Raw genomic sequence first — 23,379 nt, forward strand, 5'->3', positions numbered from 1 at the left:
AGTCTGTCTCTGTTCCCAGGTTAGTATGTCTCTGTTCCCAGGTTAGTCTGTCTCTGTTCCCAGGTTAGTCTGTCTCTGTTCCCTCTGTCTCTGTTCCCAGGTTAGTCTGTCTCTGTTCCCTCTGTCTCTGTTCCCAGGTTAGTCTGTCTCTGTTCCCTCTGTCTCTGTTCCCAGGTTAGTCTGTCTCTGTTCCCAGGTTAGTCTGTCTCTGTTCCCTCTGTCTCTGTTCCCAGGTTAGTCTGTCTCTGTTCCCTCTGTCTCTGTTCCCAGGTTAGTCTGTCTCTGTTCCCTCTGTCTCTGTTCCCAGGTTAGTCTGTCTCTGTTCCCAGGTTAGTCTGTCTCTGTTCCCAGGTTAGTCTGTCTCTGTTCCCAGGTTAGTCTGTCTCTGTTCCCAGGTTAGTCTGTCTCTGTTCCCAGGTTAGTCTGTCTCTGTTCCCAGGTTAGTCTGTCTCTGTTCCCAGGTTAGTCTGTCTCTGTTCCCAGGTTAGTCTGTCTCTGTTCCCAGGTTAGTCTGTCTCTGTTCCCAGGTTAGTCTGTCTCTGTTCCCTCTGTCTCTGTTCCCTCTGTCTCTGTTCCCTCTGTCTCTGTTCCCTCTGTCTCTGTTCCCTCTGTCTCTGTTCCCTCTGTCTCTGTTCCCTCTGTCTCTGTTGCCAGGTTACCTCTGTCTCTGTCACCAACCCTGTTCCTGGACCCTACACACCAGGGGTAGACAACCCTGTTCCTGGACCCTAAACACCAGGGTTAGACAACCCTGTTCCTGGACCCTACACACCAGGGGTAGACAACCCTGTTCCTGGACCCTACACACCAGGGGTAGACAACCCTGTTGCTGGAGTTCTGCAGGTACTGCAGGATTTTATTCCAACTAGACACCACACTAAGCTAATGAGTTAATTGATCAGTGATTACCTAAATTCATCACACCTGGTCTTCCAGTTTGTTTCAATCAAAAACATGAAGTGGCTGATGCCCTCTGGGACCAAGGTTGCATATGCCTGGTCTATATAGTGCACTACTTTTAACCAGAGTTCTTATCAAAAGAAGTGCATTATATAGGGAATAGGGCATAGAAGTGTAGTTCTAGTTCTGTGAAAAAGGGTGCCATTTAGGATGCATACATGGTTGTAACTCTTTCCCTGTTACATTTCATATGGTTGTTACTGTCGTCTTGTTCACATGGTTGTTACTGTCGTCTTGTTCACATGGTTGTTACTGTTGTTTTGTTCACATGGTTGTTTCTGTCATCTTGTTCACATGGTTGTTACTGTCGTCTTGTTCACATGGTTGTTACTGTCGTCTTGTTCACATGGTTGTTACTGTCGTCTTGTTCACATGGTTGTTACTGTCGTCTTGTTCACATGGTTGTTACTGTCGTCTTGTTCACATGGTTGTTACTGTCGTCTTGTTCACATGGTTGTTACTGTCGTCTTGTTCACATGGTTGTTACTGTCGTCTTGTTCACATGGTTGTTACTGTCGTGTTGTTCACATGGTTGTTACTGTCGTGTTGTTCACATGGTTGTTACTGTCGTGTTGTTCACATGGTTGTTACTGTCGTCTTGTTCACATGGTTGTTACTGTCGTCTTGTTCACATGGTTGTTACTGTCGTCTTGTTCACATGGTTGTTACTGTTGTTTTGTTCACATGGTTGTTACTGTTCTGTTCTAAGCGTTCTGGTCTTGTTTTAAAGGCATCATTCTGTGTTGTCTCTTACCTTCATGTGGGGGTTGTTTTTCATGCCTTCATGTGGGGGTTGTTTTTCATGTTATTGTTTCGTTGTCCGTCTGTCTGATCTTCTGGTGATTATTTCTTATTACCTTGTTTGTTTTTAAGAACAATTGTCACAATATAATTCAAAATAAATGTTTAAAACTGATACAAAATAAGAACATGTGTATGCAGATTGTCATATTGTTTATTCATATTTTGATTCAGGGGTGGGATTGTAGCATATGTTCTCCCAGATTCATACCACTTCACACATCCCATGAAGAACCTTGAATGAGGCATAATTTGGCTCAAACTTTGTATTTTTTTTTTTTACCTTAATTTTATAACTAGGCAAGTCAGTTAAGAACAAATTCTTATTTACAATGATGGCCTACCAAAAGGCAAAAGGCCTCCTGTGGGGATGGGGGCCCGGGATTCAAAATAAATTCAGCAACACATGACATGCCGATGATGCGTTTGAAGTCTGAGCAGAGCAGCTACAGTTGACAGAAATCGGTTTGAAAGTCAAGAAGAATTTTGAAAAGAATAATGGGCAAAGCTCTTCGAGACTTACCCAGAAATACTCACAGCTGTAATCGCTCTTAGAGACCCAGAAAGACTCACAGCTGTAATCGCTCTTAGAGACCCAGAAAGACTCACAGCTGTAATCACTGCCAAAGATGATTGTAACATGTATTGACTCAGGGGTGTGAATATTTATGTGAATTAGATATTATCTTAATTCATTTTCAATAAATGTGCAAACATTTCTAAAAACTTGTTTACACTTAGTCATTATGGGGTGTTGTGTAAAAATGGGTGAGGGGAATCCAAAAGAAAAGTTTTGAATTCAGGCTGTAACAAGAAAATGTGGAATAAGTCAAGTGGTGAATACTTTCTGAAGTCACTGTATCTATTCTCAGGGGAACAATGTGACCATCCATATTCCAGTTGAGCCCAGGGACAAAAAGGTCCGCATCCCAAATGGCACCCTATTCCCTATAGTGGTGTACTACAGTCGAACAGAGCCCTATGGGCATCCCTACAGGCCCTGGTCTGGAGAAGTGCACTATTAAGGGAATAGGGTGCCATCTGGGATGTGTCTCTGGTGCTCCAGTGGCAGAGAAGTTGTATCCCTTTTAAACACAATTTCTTTCATGCAAATATGTTCAAAAAGTATTTAGGCAGATTTTGTGCAATTTTGTTTGACTGAATTCGTAGGAAATTACTTTTTGGGGGAGGGCAAACTTCAGTACAATCTTTTGAAAGTTATTTGAGCAATGCATCATGGGCAACGGTGTTCTACCCTGCCTTTTTTTTTTTTGCCACATTTATTTACAAACTCAGCAAAAAAGAAAATGTCCTCAACTGCGTTTATTTTCAGCAAACTTAACATGTGTAAATATTTGGTCAGCAACAATAATATTAAGGTCAACATTGGATCATTCAGAGATCCTCACTGAACTTCTGGAGAGAGTTTGCTGCACTGAAAGTAAAGGGGCTGAATAATTTTGCACGCCCAATTTTTCAGTTTTTGATTTGTTAAAAAAGTTTGAAATATCCAATAAATGTCGTTCCACTTCTTGATTGTGTCCCACTTGTTGTTGATTCTTCACAAAAAAAATACAGTTTTATATCTTTATGTTTGAAGCCTGAAATGTGGCAAAAGGTCGCAAAGTTCAAGGGAGCCCGAATACTTTCGCAAGGCACTGTAACAGTCAGTATCTGATGTGGCCACCAGCTGCATTAATATTACGATTTTGTCATTTGAATTTGGCGCGGATGACAACATCACAGGATGTTGTCAATTTTGATCCCGGTGACGGGATCCGTGCGCTAAGAGGTTTTAAGTACTGCAGTGCGTCTCCTCCTCATGGATTGCGCCAGATTTGCCAATTCTTGTTGTGAGATGTTACTCCACTCTTCCACCAAGGCACTTGCAAGTTCCCGGACATTTCTGGGGGGAATGGCCCTAGCCCTCACCATCCGATCCAACAGGTCCCAGATGTGGTCAGTGGGATTGAGAGCCGGGCTCTTTGCTGGCAATGGCAGAACACTGACATTCCTGTCTTGCAGGAAATCACGGACAGAATGAGCAGTATGATTGGTGGCATTGTCATGCTGTCAGGATGAGCCCGCAGGAATGGTACCACATGAGGAAGGATGACAACAAGCTCAGTCCAATGATCCTGTGACACACCGGCCCATACCATGATGGACCCTCCACCTCCAAATCGATCCCGCTCCATAGTACAGTCCTCGGTGTAATGCTCATTCCTTCAACGATAAACGCGAATCCAACCATCAGTCCTGGTGAAACAAAACCTCGACTCGTCAGTGAAGAGCACATTTTGCCAGTCCTGTCTGGTCCAGCGACGGTGGGTTTGTGGCCATGGGTGACATTGCTGCCAGTGATGTCTGTTGAGGACCTTACAACAGACCTACAAGCCCTCAGTCCAGCCTCTCTCAGACTATTGCGGACAGTCTGAGCACTGAAAGAGGGATTGTGCGTTCCTGGTGTAACTCAGCAGTTGTTGTTGCCATCCTGTACCTGTCCCGCAGGTGTGATGTTTGGATGTACCGATCCTGTGCAGATGTTGTTACACGTGGTCTGCCACTGCGAGGACGATCTGCTGTCCGTCCTGTCTCCCTGTAGCGCTGTCTTAGGTGTCTCACAGTACGGACATTGCAATTTATTTCCCTGGCCACATCTGCAATCCTCATGCCTCCTTACAGCATGCCTAAGACACGTTCACGCAGATGAGCTGGGACCCTGGGCATCTTTCTTTTGGTGTTTTTTCGGAGTCAGTAGAAAGGCCTCTTTAGTGTCCTAAGTTTTCACAACTGAACTTAATTGCCTACCGTCTGTAAGCTGTTAGTGTCTTAACGACCGTTCCACAGGTGCATGTTCATTAATTGTTTAATGTTCATTGAACAAGCATGGGACACAGTGTTTAAACCCTTTACAATGAAGATCTGTGAAGTTATTTGGATTTTTACAAATTATATTTGATAGACAGGGTCCTGAAAAAGGGATGTTTCTTTTTTTTGCTGAGTTTATAAAAAACAAACGTGTTAGCAACACAATATTGTTAATCAACCAGGTTGTCACCTAAGTAATTATAATATAATAGTAGCCTTACATTGATTTGTTTTTTATTCACCCCAATACTGTTTTCTATGCTTCTTTTCCCTTAATACTTTGGGATTCTGGTGCACTTGTAGTCAGAAAGGTCCTTTTCCTGTCGGCCTACACGATTTTCTTAATAACACATATTTCGTGGAGCCTACATTACACAATTTTCTACCTGATGCATTTAATACAAGACTCAACTTGTTTGTGTACATTACACTATTTCTTTGATAATGCATTTTATACAAGGCTATGTCAAATGTTCTGAGGGTGGTCAGATTGGAGAAAAAAATACAGGTTTTTCTGTTTTATTTTTTGTTGTTGTGGTATTGATGAAGGTATTTTAATACATTTTATGATGGGAAATTATAATGTACACCATGATACATACATACACACCCCCACCAACACACACTTTGTTTATACTCATGTTACTCAAGCTAACTCTTGTCTTTTGTAGGAATATTTTTTAATTCAATATTTGTCATGTATTCATTATCTTCAACTGGTTAAATGTTTGTAGTTTTCATGTTTCAGATTTAACATGGTTAAATAAATAGTATTTTAGCTTTTGGTATATTTGGCATTTTTATACATATTCTGTATTTCCACTGAAGAAAGCAATAACTAATCAACACACTACTGTAAATAAATGAACACTGCCTGCTAAAAAATGGAAAATGCTCTCCGTAAATAAATGGTGAGAAACTCTCCATCTGAAGCCATTCGGCTATGGGTTTCACAGCCCTATAATAATGATACAAGTTATATCAGCTCACCCAATCAAATACCTTCATCGATACCACAAAAAAAAAGACAAATTCAGATTTTTTGCTCCAATCTGGCAACCCTCATCAAATCCGACATAGCACCAATATCCCAAAGTATGTAGTGAAAACAACCATAGGAATCAGAATTGCCATTAATAAAAAATTAAACATAAGGCTACTATTATATTATAAGTGTTTCAGTAACAACCTGGTTGATTAACAATATTGTGTTAACACGTTTGTTTTTCTATATAAATAAATGTGGGGGACAATTAAAAGCAGGGTAGAACACCATTGCCCAAAATGCATTGCTCCACTAACTTTCAAAAGATTGCTCTGAAGTTTTCCCACCCAAATTATTTTTCCTATGAATGAAGTCGCACAAAAATGTGTATTTTCACACAAATTAAAGCACACAGACGTGCACAAAATCTACTGAAATACTTTTTGTACATGCAGGGGGTGTAGAAGCACTGCCACAACATACTGCCCAATTGCACAAGAGGCCGCGCAGTGAGACACCTCTTATTAATTTCAATGGAAGGAAAGCGGAGAGGGCGGGGACCTTTTGGCGGTGCGAAGGTGGCGTGGGAGGCGGTGAAAAATATGAACTTAAATCACCAGCCGCCGACCCCTGGGCGATAACCAATAATATCGGGTAGTTCCCATGATGAATTTGATGCTGTGCGACCCAAGGCTGGAGACTTTTTTTCACCAAAGATGGCTGGCAAAAATACTAGGATGGAAGCAAATGTAACATCATATCTAATCATGCAAAAAAAAAATGTTTACAGGAATATGTTAATGAAGAGACAAACAATTAGGCATACTTTTTTGTCATAAAGTTCATTTCCAAAAATTGCGATTTAACAAAGCTAGCTGACTAGCTAACATTAGCCAGCTAGCTGGCTAGCTTTATGGGTATTGTGACATGAGTATGAAATTGAAATTCTGTTTATTTAATGTTTTAGGGATTCCTGAAACAACCAGCAAACCAGTCTGTCGTCTTGTGAAACAGTAAATGTATTAGAATTATGCACTTCAACAGTGTCTACCAATCTTGGTCCTGGGACATCAGTGGTTACACTAACTATGCAATAGACTAGAAACATGATTTAACTAGTTAGAGGCTGATTTGTAGTTCATATATACAGAAATATATATTTTTTAAACAGTACACTACACTTCCAATGCATCATCTAAATACTGTAAAACCGGTTCATCGCAGTATGTAGTTTCCTTCATCTGCATTGATCTGATAAACACATGAGAGGTGTAGTATTTCATCAAATGAGAGACTTAATTTCAACCAGTAGAAAATGTGAAGCACTTTATTGAAAGAAGTTCATCATCCAAGTGTTATAAATACACAATACATGCATTATAAATATTAGAATTGTAATGTTATAAATACAATTTCACTCTACTTCAATGCACATCTGTTGTGCAGTATAAAAACAGAGGAAAGAGGAGAAAGACAAAAAGAAAGAACATAGGAGCAGGGAAGGCAGCATGTGATTAATGAATCACAGTGCTACCCTAATATTATATCAGTTCATCACAATGACATAAGTCTCTGGTGGTGTCTCCTAACCAGCCTTGGGCCCCCAGTCGGCCCCCAGGTTATCTTCAGAGCGGGTGAGGTAGTGATGACGGGACTGGGGGTTGGCATCATTTCATGTCAAAACATACCTGCAGACGAGAGACAGATGGAGAGAGAGAGCATGATTAAGTCTTGTGTTTTGTTTTTATTCTAACATCTTCAGTCATCATAATCATCAGGAGCGGAAATGCTGACCTTGGATCATTAACTACTACATCTCTATCTGTATTTCAATGTAAAGCATCTCTTTAATAATACTTCCTGTTGGAAGCACTGATTTCATTCTGATGAGCCTATGATGCACTGATTTCATTCTGATGAGCCTGTGATGCACTGATTTCATTCTGATGCACTGATTTAATTTTCATGTGGCTGTGATGCCCTGATTTAACTTTGGTGTAAATAAATGAAACCAAGCAGAATCACTACTCTTGTAAGGAATTCTTTATTTATTTAACTCACAACTTGCAGGCTTGATTTATGAGTGATTTATGATTTATGAGTGTGAGAGAACCAGACAAAAAATGGGTATTTCCTAGTGTGAATATTTATCACTTCCTGGTGTCAATTCAGCTACAGGAGGCATTCTCTAGAGTTGATCCTCAACACTGAAAGGTGTTGCTGCTTAATACTGAGGGTGTTGAAAAAACACTCCCATGGGTCATTTGAAGAACTTATGAAGTGTTATATTTTAACACTCCAAGTGTTTCAATATTAACAATATGAACACTACCAAAAATGTTAAATTTATACCGAGTGGCCCTATATAAACATTGGATGAGTGTTGAAAAAAACACTCCCTTTGGTCATTTGAACAACACCTGAAGTGTTATATATTAACACTTTGTTTCAATATTAAATTAACACTGAGAGTGGACCTATATAAACACTGGATGAGTATTAAAATTAACACACCTGGTGTTAAATTAACACTTGCAACTGTGCTGTGTAGGTTGACTGATAACCTGAACCAGGTTGCAGTTTGAAGCTTTTTCTTGAGTGGGCAGCTTGATGAAAGCCAGTCGATATTTAAATCACTCAGAAAATATACCGCTCTGTTGATGTCACAGACATTATCAAGCATTTCACACGTTATCCAGATACTGACTGTTAGCACTTGGTGGTCTATAGCAGCTTCCCACCAGAATGGGCTTTAGGTGAGGCAGATGAACCTGTAGCCATATTACTTCAACAGTATTTAACATTATCCAGATACTGACTGTCTATAGCAGCTTCCCACCAGAATGGGCTTTAGGTGAGGCAGATGAACCTGTAGCCATATTACTTCAACAGTATTTAACATTATCCAGATACTGACTGTCTATAGCAGCTTCCCACCAGAATGGGCTTTAGGGGAGGCAGATGAACCTGTAGCCATATTACTACAACAGTATTTAACATTATCCAGATACTGACTGTCTATAGCAGCTTCCCACCAGAATGGGCTTTAGGTGAGGCAGATGAACCTGTAGCCATATTACTTCAACAGTATTTAACATTATCCAGATACTGACTGTCTATAGCAGCTTCCCACCAGAATGGGCTTTAGGGGAGGCAGATGAACCTGTAGCCATATTACTACAACAGTATTTAACATTATCCAGATACTGACTGTCTATAGCAGCTTCCCACCAGAATGGGCTTTAGGGGAGGCAGATGAACCTGTAGCCATATTACTTCAACAGTATTTAACATTATCCAGATACTGACTGTCTATAGCAGCTTCCCACCAGAATGGGCTTTAGGTGAGGCAGATGAACCTGTAGTCATATAACTTCAACAGTATTTAACATTATCCAGATACTGACTGTCTATAGCAGCTTCCCACCAGAACGGGCTTTAGGTGAGGCAGATGAACCTGTAGCCATATTACTTCAACAGTATTTAACATTATCCAGATACTGACTGTCTATAGCAGCTTCCCACCAGAACGGGCTTTAGGTGAGGCAGATGAACCTGTAGCCATATTACTTCAACAGTATTTAACATTATCCAGATACTGACTGTCTATAGCAGCTTCCTACCAGAATGGGCTTTAGGTGAGGCAGATGAACCTGTATCCATATTACTTCAACAGTATTTAACATTATCCAGATACTGACTGTCTATAGCAGCTTCCCACCAGAAGGGGCTTTAGGTGAGGCAGATGAAGTAATATGGCTACAGGTTCAACAGTATTTAAAACACCACCTCAGTGTTAACAGTGGTCTTCCTACTAGGACACACCACCTCAGTGTTAACAGTGGTCTTCTTACTAGGACACACCACCTCAGTGTTAACAGTGGTCTTCCTATAGGACACACCACCTCAGTGTTAACAGTGATCTTCCTACTAGGACACACCACCTCAGTGTTAACAGTGGTCTTCCTACTAGGACACATCTCCTCAGTGTTAACAGTGGTCTTCCTACTAGGACACACCACCTCAGTGTTAACAGTGGTCTTCTTACTAGGACACACCACCTCAGTGTTAACAGTGGTCTTCCTATAGGACACACCACCTCAGTGTTAACAGTGGTCTTCCTACTAGGACACACCACCTCAGTGTTAACAGTGGTCTTCCTACTAGGACACACCACCTCAGTGTTAACAGTGGTCTTCCTACTGGGACACACCTCCTCAGTGTTAACAGTGGTCTTCCTACTAGAACACACTGCCTCAGTGCTGACTGTATAACTCTGGTTCATAGGCTCATAATTACTGCATACAATATCTGTAGAATCAGCAGAGGCATTCAGGGCAGTTAGAGGGACATAAATTAGGTTACTTACATTGTGTCTACCAGCACCCCTGGTATAATGTACATTTGCTAAAGCATTATTGTAATGGTTGTCGGTGGAAGAAGGTGAGGACCACCAGCTCACGTGGTACTTGTTCATGGTATTTATTTAAACTGAACACTACCAAACAAAGAAACAAAAAGCACAACGGAAACAGCTCCGTCAGGTGCAAAACACACTAAACAGAAAATAATCACCCACACCACACAGGTGGGAAAAGGCTACCGAAGTATGATTCTCAATCAGAGACAACGAACGACACCTGCCTCTGATTGAGAACCATACCAGGCCAAACACAAAACCACAACATAGAAAAAAGAACATAGACTACCCACCCAACTCACGCCCTGACCATACTAAAACAAAGACATAACAAAATAACTAAGATCAGAACGTGACACTACCCCCTACCCCCCGCCCAAAGGTGCGGACTCCGGCCGCAAAACCTGAACCTATAGGGGAGGGTCTGGGTGGGCGTCTGTCCGTGGTGGCGGCTCTGGCGCGGGACGTGGACCCCACTCCACCATAGTCTTTGCCCGCTTCTTTCCCCGCCTCAGTGGCACCCTTAGAGCGGCGACCCTTCGCCGCCAACCTCGGACTGGGGACCCTAGCAGCGGGCCCCAAATGGACGGGAGATTCCGGCAGCACCGGACAGGCGGGCGGCTCTGGCAGCTCCTGACTGGCGGGCGGCTCTGGCAGCTCCTGACTGGCGGCGGCTCTGGCAGCTCAGGACAGACGGGAGACCCTGGCAGCTCAGGACAGACGGAGGACTCTGGCAGCTCAGGACGGATGGGGGGGACTCTGGCAGCTCAGGACGGATGGGAGACTCTGGCAGCTCAGGGCGAACGAGAGACTCTGGCAGCTCAGGACGGACGAGAGACTCTGGCAGCTCAGGACGGACGGGAAACTCTGGCAGCTCAGGACAGACGGGAGACTCTGGCAGCTCAGGACAGACAGGAGACTCTGGCAGCTCAGGACAGACGGGAGACCCTGGCAGCTCAGGACAGACGGAGGACTCTGGCAGCTCAGGACGGATGGGGGGGACTCTGGCAGCTCAGGACGGATGGGGGAGATTCTGGCAGCTCAGGACAGACGGGAGACTCTGGCAGCTCAGGACAGACGGGAGACTCTGGCAGCTCAGGACAGACGGGAGACTCTGGCAGCTCAGGACAGACGGGAGACTCTGGCAGCTCAGGACAGACGGGAGACTCTGGCAGCTCAGGACAGACGGGAGACTCTGGCAGCCCAGGACAGACGGGAGACTCTGGCAGCGCTGGAGAGGAGGAAGGCTCTGGCAGCGCTGGACAGGATGGAGCACCTGTAAGCAGAAGGCGGAGAGACAGCCTGGTGCGGGGGCCTGCCACCGGAGGGCTGGTACGTGGAGGTGGCACCGGATAGATTGGCCGGATAGATTGGACCGTGAAGGCGCATAGGAGGTCTCGAGCACCGAGCCTGCCAAAACCTACCTGGTTGAATGCTCCCCGTAGCCAGGCCAGTGCGGCGAGGTGGAATAGCCCGCACTGGGCTGTGCTGGCGAACCGGGGACACCATGCGTAGGGCCGGTGCCATGTACACCGGCCCGAGGAGACGCACTGGAGACCAGATGCACTGAGCCGGCTTCATGGCACCTGGCTCAATGCCCACTCTAGCCCGGCCAATACGAGGAGCTGGGATGTACCGCACCAGGCTATGCACACGCACCGGGGACACCGTGCGCCTCACGGCATAACACGGTGCCTGCCCGGTCCCTCTCTCTCCGGTAAGCACGGGAAGTTGGCGCAGGTCTCCTACCTCCCTGTGTGCCACCCCCAATACATTTTTGGGGCTGCCTCTCGTGCTTCCTTGATCGTCTTGCCAACTCCATTCACCGGTATCCCTCCTCACACTGCTCCAGAGAATCCCAGGCGGGCTCCGGCACTCTCCCTGGGTCGACCTACCACCTGTCTATCTCCTCCCAAGTTGTGACATAGTCCAGATCTCGCTCCCATGTCCAGGAGTCCTGTTATCGCTGTTCCTGCTGCTTGGTCCTTTTTTGGTTGGTGGGTGGTTCTGTAACAGCTGTCGTGGGTGGAAGAAGGTGAGGACCAAGTTGCGGCGTGGTAAGTGTTCATGGTTTTTAATAATACTCAAAACTGAACACTGAATAACAATACAACAAAGAAACACCCGAAACAGTTCTGTCTGGTGCAAACACAGAAAGACTGAAAACAACCACCCACCAAACACAATTGAAAACAGGCTACCTAAATATGGTTCTCAATAAGGGACAACGATTGACAGCTGCCTCTGAATGAGAACCATACAAGGCCAAACACAGAAATAGAAAATCATAGAAAAACTAACATAGACAACCCACCCAACTCACACCCTGACCATACTAAAACAAAGACAAAACAAAGGAACTAAGGTCAGAACGTGACAACTGTCTCTATTATATTATGACAGACCAGCTATATCTACTGTCTCTATTTTAATATGACAGACCAGCTAGATCTACTGTCTATATTATATTATGACAGACCAGCTAGATCTACTGTCGCTATTATAATATGACAGACCAGCTATATCTACTGTCTCTATTTTAATATGACAGACCAGCTAGATCTACTGTCTCTATGATATTATGACAGACCAGCTACATCTACTGTCTATTATATTATGACAGATCAGCTAGATCAACTGTTCCTATTATATTATGACAGACCCGCTACATCTACTGTCTCTATTATATTATGACAGATCAGCTAGATCAACTGTTCCTATTATAATATGACAGACCAGCTAGATCTACTGTCTCTATTATAATATGACAGACCAGCTAGATCTATTGTCTCTGTTATATTATGACAGACCAGCTAGATCTACTGTCTCTATTATAGTATGACAGACCAGCTAGATCTACTGTCTCTATTATAATATGACAGACCAGCTAGATCTACTGTCTCTATTATAATAAGACAGACCAACTAGATCTACTGTCTCTATTATATTATGACATACCAGCTAGATCTATTGTCTTTATTATAATATGACAGACCAGCTAGATCAACTGTATCTGTTATAATATGACAGACCAGCTAGATCTACTGTCTCTATTATAATCTGACAGACCAGCTCGATCTACAGTATCTATGATATTATGACAGACCAGCTAGATCTACTGTCTCTATTATATTTTGACAGACCAGCTAGATCAACAGTTCCTAATACAATATGACAGACCAGCTAGATCTACTCTCTCTATTATAATATGACAGACCAGCTAGATCTACTGTCGCTATTATATTATGACAGACCAGCTAGATCTACTGTCTCTATTATATTATGACATACCAGCTAGATCAACTGTCTCTATTATAAAATGACAGACCAGCTAGATCTACTGTCTTTATTATAATATGTCAGAGCAGCTAGATCTACTGTCTCTATTATAATATGACAGACCAGCTAGATCTACTGTCTCTATTATAATATGACAGACCAGCTAGATCTACTGTCTCTATGATATTATGACAGACCAGCTACATCTACTGTCTCTATTATACTATGACAGATCAGCTAGATCAACTGTTGCTATTATAATATGACAGACCAGCTAGATCTACTGTCTCTATTATAATATGACAGACCAGCTAGATCTACTGTCTCTGTTATATTATGACAGACCAGCTAGATCTACTGTCTCTATTATAATATGACAGACCAGCTAGATCTACTGTCTCTATTATAATATGACGGACCAGCTAGATCTACTGTCTCTATGATATTATGACAGATCAGCTACATCTACTGTCTCTATTATATTATGACAGATCAGCTAGATAAACTGTTCCTATTATAATATGACAGACCAGCTAGATCTACTGTCTCTATTATAATATGACAGACCAGCTAGATCTACTGTCGCTATTATATTATAAAAGACCAGCTAGATCTACTGTCTCTATTATATTATGACATACCAGCTAGATCTATTGTCTCTATTATAATATGACAGACCAGCTAGATCAACTGTCTCTATTATAAAATGACAGACAAGCTAGATCTACTGTCTTTATTATAATATGACAGAGCAGCTAGATCTACTGTCTCTATTATAATATGACAGATCAGCTAGATCAACAGTTCCTAATACAATATGACAGACCAGCTAGATCTACTCTCTCTATTATAATATGACAGACCAGCTAGATCTACTGTCGCTATTATATTATGACAGATCAGCTAGATCAACTGTTCCTATTATAATATGACAGACCAGCTAGATCTACTGTCTATATTATAATATGACAGACCAGCTAGATCTATTGTCTCTGTTATATTATGACAGACCAGCTAGATATACTGTCTCTATTATAGTATGACAGACCAGCTAGATCTACTGTCTCTATTATATTATGACAGAACAGCTAGATCTACTGTCGCTATTATATTATGACAGACCAGCTAGATCTACTGTCTATATTATATTATGACAGACCAGCCAGATCTATTGTCTCTATTATAATATGACAGACCAGCTAGATCAACTGTCTCTATTATAATATGACAGACCAGCTAGATCTACTGTCGCTATTATATTATGACAGACCAGCTAGATCTACTGTCTATATTATATTATGACAGACCAGCCAGATCTATTGTCTCTATTATAATATGACAGACCAGCTAGATCAACTGTCTCTATTATAATATGACAGACCAGCTAGATCTACTGTCGCTATTATATTATGACAGACCAGCTAGATCTACTGTCTATATTATATTATGACAGAACAGCCAGATCTATTGTCTCTATTATAGTATGACAGACCAGCTAGATCAACTGTCTCTATTATAATATGACAGACCAGCTAGATCTACTGTCTCTATTATAATATGACAGACTATCTAGATCTACTGTCTCTATTATATTATGACATACCAGCTAGATCTATTGTCTCTATTATAATATGACAGACCAGCTAGATCAACTGTCTCTGTTATAATATGACAGACCAGCTAGATCTACTGTCTTTGTTATAATATGACAGACCAGCTAGATCCACTGTCTCTATTATAATATGACAGACCAGCTAGATCTACTGTCTCTATTATAATATGACAGACCAGCTAGATCTACTGTCTCTATTATAATATGACAGATCAGCTAGATCAACAGTTCCTAATACAATATGACAGACCAGCTAGATCTACTCTCTCTATGATATTATGACAGACCAGCTACATCTACTGTCTCTATTATATTATGACAGATCAGCTAGATCAACTGTTCCTATTATAATATGACAGACCAGCTAGATCTACTGTCTATATTATAATATGACAGACCAGCTAGATCTATTGTCTCTGTTATATTATGACAGACCAGCTAGATATACTGTCTCTATTATAGTATGACAGACCAGCTAGATCTACTGTCTCTATTATATTATGACAGAACAGCTAGATCTACTGTCGCTATTATATTATGACAGACCAGCTAGATCTACTGTCTATATTATATTATGACAGACCAGCCAGATCTATTGTCTCTATTATAATATGACAGACCAGCTAGATCAACTGTCTCTATTATAATATGACAGACCAGCTAGATCTACTGTCGCTATTATATTATGACAGACCAGCTAGATCTACTGTCTATATTATATTATGACAGACCAGCCAGATCTATTGTCTCTATTATAATATGACAGACCAGCTAGATCAACTGTCTCTATTATAATATGACAGACCAGCTAGATCTACTGTCGCTATTATATTATGACAGACCAGCTAGATCTACTGTCTATATTATATTATGACAGAACAGCCAGATCTATTGTCTCTATTATAGTATGACAGACCAGCTAGATCAACTGTCTCTATTATAATATGACAGACCAGCTAGATCTACTGTCTCTATTATAATATGACAGACTATCTAGATCTACTGTCTCTATTATATTATGACATACCAGCTAGATCTATTGTCTCTATTATAATATGACAGACCAGCTAGATCAACTGTCTCTGTTATAATATGACAGACCAGCTAGATCTACTGTCTTTGTTATAATATGACAGACCAGCTAGATCCACTGTCTCTATTATAATATGACAGACCAGCTAGATCTACTGTCTCTATTATAATATGACAGACCAGCTAGATCTACTGTCTCTATTATAATATGACAGACCAGCTAGATCAACTGTCTCTATTATATTATGACAGACCAGCTAGATCTACTGTCTCTATTATAATATGACAGACCAGCTAGATCTACTGTCTCTATTATAATATGACAGACCAGCTAGATCAACTGTCTCTATTATAATATGACAGACCAGCTAGATCTACTGTCTCTATTATATTATGACAGACCAGCTAGATCTACTGTCTCTATTATATTATGACAGACCAGCTAGATCTACTGTCTCTATGATATTATGACAGACCAGCTACATCTACTGTCTCTATTATATTATGACAGATCAGCAAGATCAACTGTTCCTATTATAATATGACAGACCAGCTAGATCTACTGTCTATATTATAATATGACAGACCAGCTAGATCTATTGTCTCTGTTATATTATGACAGACCAGCTAGATATACTGTCTCTATTATAGTATGACAGACCAGCTAGATCTACTGTCTCTATTATATTATGACAGAACAGCTAGATCTACTGTCGCTATTATATTATGACAGACCAGCTAGATCTACTGTCTATATTATATTATGACAGACCAGCCAGATCTATTGTCTCTATTATAATATGACAGACCAGCTAGATCAACTGTCTCTATTATAATATGACAGACCAGCTAGATCTACTGTCGCTATTATATTATGACAGACCAGCTAGATCTACTGTCTATATTATATTATGACAGACCAGCCAGATCTATTGTCTCTATTATAATATGACAGACCAGCTAGATCAACTGTCTCTATTATAATATGACAGACCAGCTAGATCTACTGTCGCTATTATATTATGACAGACCAGCTAGAGCTACTGTCTATATTATATTATGACAGAACAGCCAGATCTATTGTCTCTATTATAGTATGACAGACCAGCTAGATCAACTGTCTCTATTATAATATGACAGACCAGCTAGATCTACTGTCTCTATTATAATATGACAGACTATCTAGATCTACTGTCTCTATTATATTATGACATACCAGCTAGATCTATTGTCTCTATTATAATATGACAGACCAGCTAGATCAACTGTCTCTGTTATAATATGACAGACCAGCTAGATCTACTGTCTTTGTTATAATATGACAGACCAGCTAGATCCACTGTCTCTATTATAATATGACAGACCAGCTAGATCTACTGTCTCTATTATAATATGACAGACCAGCTAGATCTACTGTCTCTATTATAATATGACAGACCAGCTAGATCAACTGTCTCTATTATATTATGACAGACCAGCTAGATCTACTGTCTCTATTATAATATGACAGACCAGCTAGATCTACTGTCTCTATTATAATATGACAGACCAGCTAGATCAACTGTCTCTATTATAATATGACAGACCAGCTAGATCTACTGTCTCTATTATATTATGACAGACCAGCTAGATCTACTGTCTCTATTATATTATGACAGACCATCTAGATCTACTGTCTCTATTATATTATGACAGACCAGCTAGATCTACTGTCTCTATGATATTATGACAGACCAGCTAGATCTACTGACTCTATGATATTATGACAGATCAGCTAGATCAACTGTCTCTATGATATAATGACAGACCAGCTAGATCTACAGTCGCTATGATATTATGACGGACCAGCTAGATCTACTGTCTCTATTATATTTTGACAGACCAGCTAGATCAACTGTTCCTATTACAATATGACAGACCAGCTAGATCTACTGTCGCTATTATATTATGACACACCAACTAGATCTACTGTCTCTATTATATTATGACAGACCATCTACATCTACTGTCTCTATTATATTATGACAGATCAGCTAGAACAACTGTTCCTATTATAATATGACAGACCAGCTAGATCTACTGTCTCTATTATAATATGACAGACCAGCTAGATATACTGTCGCTATTATATTATGACAGATCAGCTAGATCTACTGTCTCTATTATATTATGACATACCAGCTAGATCTATTGTCTCTATTATAATATGACAGACCAGCTAGATCAACCAGACCATTCAGGCTGTAACAAGAAAATGTGGAATAAGTCAAGTGGTGAATACTTTCTGAAGTCACTGTATCTATTCTCAGGGGAACAATGTGACCATCCATATTCCAGTTGAGCCCAGGGACAAAAAGGTCCGCATCCCAAATGGCACCCTATTCCCTATAGTGGTGTACTACAGTCGAACAGAGCCCTATGGGCATCCCTACAGGCCCTGGTCTGGAGAAGTGCACTATTAAGGGAATAGGGTGCCATCTGGGATGTGTCTCTGGTGCTCCAGTGGCAGAGAAGTTGTATCCCTTTTAAACACAATTTCTTTCATGCAAATATGTTCAAAAAGTATTTAGGCAGATTTTGTGCAATTTTGTTTGACTGAATTCGTAGGAAATTACTTTTTGGGGGAGGGCAAACTTCAGTACAATCTTTTGAAAGTTATTTGAGCAATGCATCATGGGCAACGGTGTTCTACCCTGCCTTTTTTTTTTTGCCACATTTATTTACAAACTCAGCAAAAAAGAAAATGTCCTCAACTGCGTTTATTTTCAGCAAACTTAACATGTGTAAATATTTGGTCAGCAACAATAATATTAAGGTCAACATTGGATCATTCAGAGATCCTCACTGAACTTCTGGAGAGAGTTTGCTGCACTGAAAGTAAAGGGGCTGAATAATTTTGCACGCCCAATTTTTCAGTTTTTGATTTGTTAAAAAAGTTTGAAATATCCAATAAATGTCGTTCCACTTCTTGATTGTGTCCCACTTGTTGTTGATTCTTCACAAAAAAAATACAGTTTTATATCTTTATGTTTGAAGCCTGAAATGTGGCAAAAGGTCGCAAAGTTCAAGGGAGCCCGAATACTTTCGCAAGGCACTGTAACAGTCAGTATCTGATGTGGCCACCAGCTGCATTAATATTACGATTTTGTCATTTGAATTTGGCGCGGATGACAACATCACAGGATGTTGTCAATTTTGATCCCGGTGACGGGATCCGTGCGCTAAGAGGTTTTAAGTACTGCAGTGCGTCTCCTCCTCATGGATTGCGCCAGATTTGGCAATTCTTGTTGTGAGATGTTACCCCACTCTTCCACCAAGGCACTTGCAAGTTCCCGGACATTTCTGGGGGGAATGGCCCTAGCCCTCACCATCCGATCCAACAGGTCCCAGATGTGGTCAGTGGGATTGAGAGCCGGGCTCTTTGCTGGCAATGGCAGAACACTGACATTCCTGTCTTGCAGGAAATCACGGACAGAATGAGCAGTATGATTGGTGGCATTGTCATGCTGTCAGGATGAGCCCGCAGGAATGGTACCACATGAGGAAGGATGACAACAAGCTCAGTCCAATGATCCTGTGACACACCGGCCCATACCATGATGGACCCTCCACCTCCAAATCGATCCCGCTCCATAGTACAGTCCTCGGTGTAATGCTCATTCCTTCAACGATAAACGCGAATCCAACCATCAGTCCTGGTGAAACAAAACCTCGACTCGTCAGTGAAGAGCACATTTTGCCAGTCCTGTCTGGTCCAGCGACGGTGGGTTTGTGGCCATGGGTGACATTGCTGCCAGTGATGTCTGTTGAGGACCTTACAACAGACCTACAAGCCCTCAGTCCAGCCTCTCTCAGACTATTGCGGACAGTCTGAGCACTGAAAGAGGGATTGTGCGTTCCTGGTGTAACTCAGCAGTTGTTGTTGCCATCCTGTACCTGTCCCGCAGGTGTGATGTTTGGATGTACCGATCCTGTGCAGATGTTGTTACACGTGGTCTGCCACTGCGAGGACGATCTGCTGTCTGTCCTGTCTCCCTGTAGCGCTGTCTTAGGTGTCTCACAGTACGGACATTGCAATTTATTTCCCTGGCCACATCTGCAATCCTCATGCCTCCTTACAGCATGCCTAAGACACGTTCACGCAGATGAGCTGGGACCCTGGGCATCTTTCTTTTGGTGTTTTTTCGGAGTCAGTAGAAAGGCCTCTTTAGTGTCCTAAGTTTTCACAACTGAACTTAATTGCCTACCGTCTGTAAGCTGTTAGTGTCTTAACGACCGTTCCACAGGTGCATGTTCATTAATTGTTTAATGTTCATTGAACAAGCATGGGACACAGTGTTTAAACCCTTTACAATGAAGATCTGTGAAGTTATTTGGATTTTTACAAATTATCTTTGATAGACAGGGTCCTGAAAAAGGGATGTTTCTTTTTTTTGCTGAGTTTATAAAAAACAAACGTGTTAGCAACACAATATTGTTAATCAACCAGGTTGTCACCTAAGTAATTATAATATAATAGTAGCCTTACATTGATTTGTTTTTTATTCACCCCAATACTGTTTTCTATGCTTCTTTTCCCTTAATACTTTGGGATTCTGGTGCACTTGTAGTCAGAAAGGTCCTTTTCCTGTCGGCCTACACGATTTTCTTAATAACACATATTTCGTGGAGCCTACATTACACAATTTTCTACCTGATGCATTTAATACAAGGCTCAACTTGTTTGTGTACATTACACCATTTCTTTTATAATGCATTTTATACAAGGCTATGTCAAATGTTCTGAGGGTGGTCAGATTGGAGAAAAAATACAGGTTTTTCTGTTTTATTTTTTGTTGTTGTGGTATTGATGAAGGTATTTTAATACATTTTATGATGGGAAATTATAATGTACACCATGATACATACATACACACCCCCACCAACACACACTTTGTTTATACTCATGTTACTCAAGCTAACTCTTGTCTTTTGTAGGAATATTTTTTAATTCAATATTTGTCATGTATTCATTATCTTCAACTGGTTAAATGTTTGTAGTTTTCATGTTTCAGATTTAACATGGTTAAATAAATAGTATTTTAGCTTTTGGTATATTTGGCATTTTTATACATATTCTGTATTTCCACTGAAGAAAGCAATAACTAATCAACACACTACTGTAAATAAATGAACACTGCCTGCTAAAAAATTGAAAATGCTCTCCGTAAATAAATGGTGAGAAATTCTCCATCTGAAGCCATTCGGCTATGGGTTTCACAGCCCTATAATAATGATACAAGTTATATCAGCTCACCCAATCAAACACCTTCATCGATACCACAAAAAAAAGACAAATTCAGATTTTTTGCTCCAATCTGGCAACCCTCATCAAATCCGACATAGCACCAATATCCCAAAGTATGTAGTGAAAACAACCATAGGAATCAGAATTGCCATTAATAAAAAATTAAACATAAGGCTACTATTATATTATAAGTGTTTCAGTAACAACCTGGTTGATTAACAATATTGTGTTAACACGTTTGTTTTTCTATATAAATAAATGTGGGGGACAATTAAAAGCAGGGTAGAACACCATTGCCCAAAATGCATTGCTCCACTAACTTTCAAAAGATTGCTCTGAAGTTTTCCCACCCAATTTATTTTTCCTATGAATGAAGTCGCACAAAAATGTGTATTTTCACACAAATTAAAGCACACAGACGTGCACAAAATCTACTGAAATACTTTTTGTACATGCAGGGGGTGTAGAAGCACTGCCACAACATACTGCCCAATTGCACAAGAGGCCGCGCAGTGAGACACCTCTTATTAATTTCAATGGAAGGAAAGCGGAGAGGGCGGGGACCTTTTGGCGGTGCGAAGGTGGCGTGGGAGGCGGTGAAAAATATGAACTTAAATCACCAGCCGCCGACCCCTGGGCGATAACCAATAATTTCGGGTGGTTCCCATGATGAATTTGATGCTGTGCGACCCAAGGCTGGAGACTTTTTTTCACCAAAGATGGCTGGCAAAAATACTAGGATGGAAGCAAATGTAACATCATATCTAATCATGCAAAAAAAAATTGTTTACAGGAATATGTTAATGAAGAGACAAACAATTAGGCATACTTTTTTGTCATAAAGTTCATTTCCAAAAATTGCGATTTAACAAAGCTAGCTGACTAGCTAACATTAGCCAGCTAGCTGGCTAGCTTTATGGGTATTGTGACATGAGTATGAAATTGAAATTCTGTTTATTTAATGTTTTAGGGATTCCTGAAACAACCAGCAAACCAGTCTGTCGTCTTGTGAAACAGTGAATGTATTAGAATTATGCACTTCAACAGTGTCTACCAATCTTGGTCCTGGGACATCAGTGGTTACACTAACTATGCAATAGACTAGAAACATGATTTAACTAGTTAGAGGCTGATTTGTAGTTCATATATACAGAAATATATATGTTTTAAACAGTACACTACACTTCCATCATCTAAATACTGTAAAACCGGTTCATCGCAGTATGTAGTTTCCTTCATCTGCATTGATCTGATAAACACATGAGAGGTGTAGTATTTCATCAAATGAGAGACTTAATTTCAACCAGTAGAGAATGTGAAACACTTTATTGAAAGAAGTTCATCATCCAAGTGTTATAAATACACAATACAAGACAAAAATAAAGAACATAGGAGCAGGGAAGGCAGCATGTGATTAATGAATCACAGTGCTACCCTAATATTCTATCAGTTCATCACAATGACATAAGTCTCTGGTGGTGTCTCCTAACCAGCCTTGGGCCCCCAGTCGGCCCCCAGGTTATCTTCAGAGCGGGTGAGGTAGTGATGACGGGACTGGGGGTTGGCATCATTTCATGTCAAAACATACCTGCAGATGAGAGACAGATGGAGAGCGAGAACATGATTAAGCCTTGTGTTTTGTTTTTATTCTAATATCTTCAGTCATCATAATCATCAGGAGCGGAAATGCTGACCTTGGATCATTAACTCTGGGACTACTACATCTCTGTCTGTATTTCAATGTAAAGCATCTCTTTAATAATACTTCCTGTTGGAAGCACTGATTTCATTCTGATGAGCCTATGATGCACTGATTTCATTCTGATGAGCCTATGATGCACTGATTTCATTCTGATGAGCCTATGATGCACTGATTTCATTCTGATGAGCCTGTGATGCACTGATTTCCTTCTGATGAGCCTATGATGCACTGATTTCATTCTGATGAGCCTGTGATGCACTGATTTCATTCTGATGCACTGATTTAATTTTCATGTGGCTGTGATGCCCTGATTTAACTTTGGTGTAAATAAATGAAACCAAGCAGAATCACTACTCTTGTAAGGAATTCTTTATTTATTTAACTCACAACTTGCAGGCTTGATTTATGAGTGATTTATGATTTATGAGTG

At 40.8% G+C, this 23,379-nt stretch overlaps 1 protein-coding gene across 1 annotated transcript in view; it reads right to left on the reverse strand.

The window, feature by feature from the left end:
- LOC149985338 (uncharacterized) overlaps window positions 1-21,274 on the reverse strand; it is a 175,620-nt gene extending 154,346 nt beyond the window's left edge. The window contains exons 1-2 of the mRNA XM_090182472.1: window positions 21,257-21,274; window positions 11,624-11,747 (exon numbers count right to left, since the gene is read on the reverse strand). Of these exons, the coding sequence (XP_090038598.1) occupies window positions 11,624-11,747; window positions 21,257-21,274 (142 nt within the window). The remainder of the gene's footprint in view (window positions 1-11,623; window positions 11,748-21,256) is intronic.
- Between the last annotated feature and the right edge of the window lie 2,105 nt (window positions 21,275-23,379).

This window comes from Oncorhynchus mykiss, chromosome 1 (assembly GCF_057628025.1).
Source record: "Oncorhynchus mykiss isolate SJ-2025 chromosome 1, ASM5762802v1, whole genome shotgun sequence".
Lineage (NCBI taxonomy): Eukaryota > Metazoa > Chordata > Actinopteri > Salmoniformes > Salmonidae > Oncorhynchus > Oncorhynchus mykiss.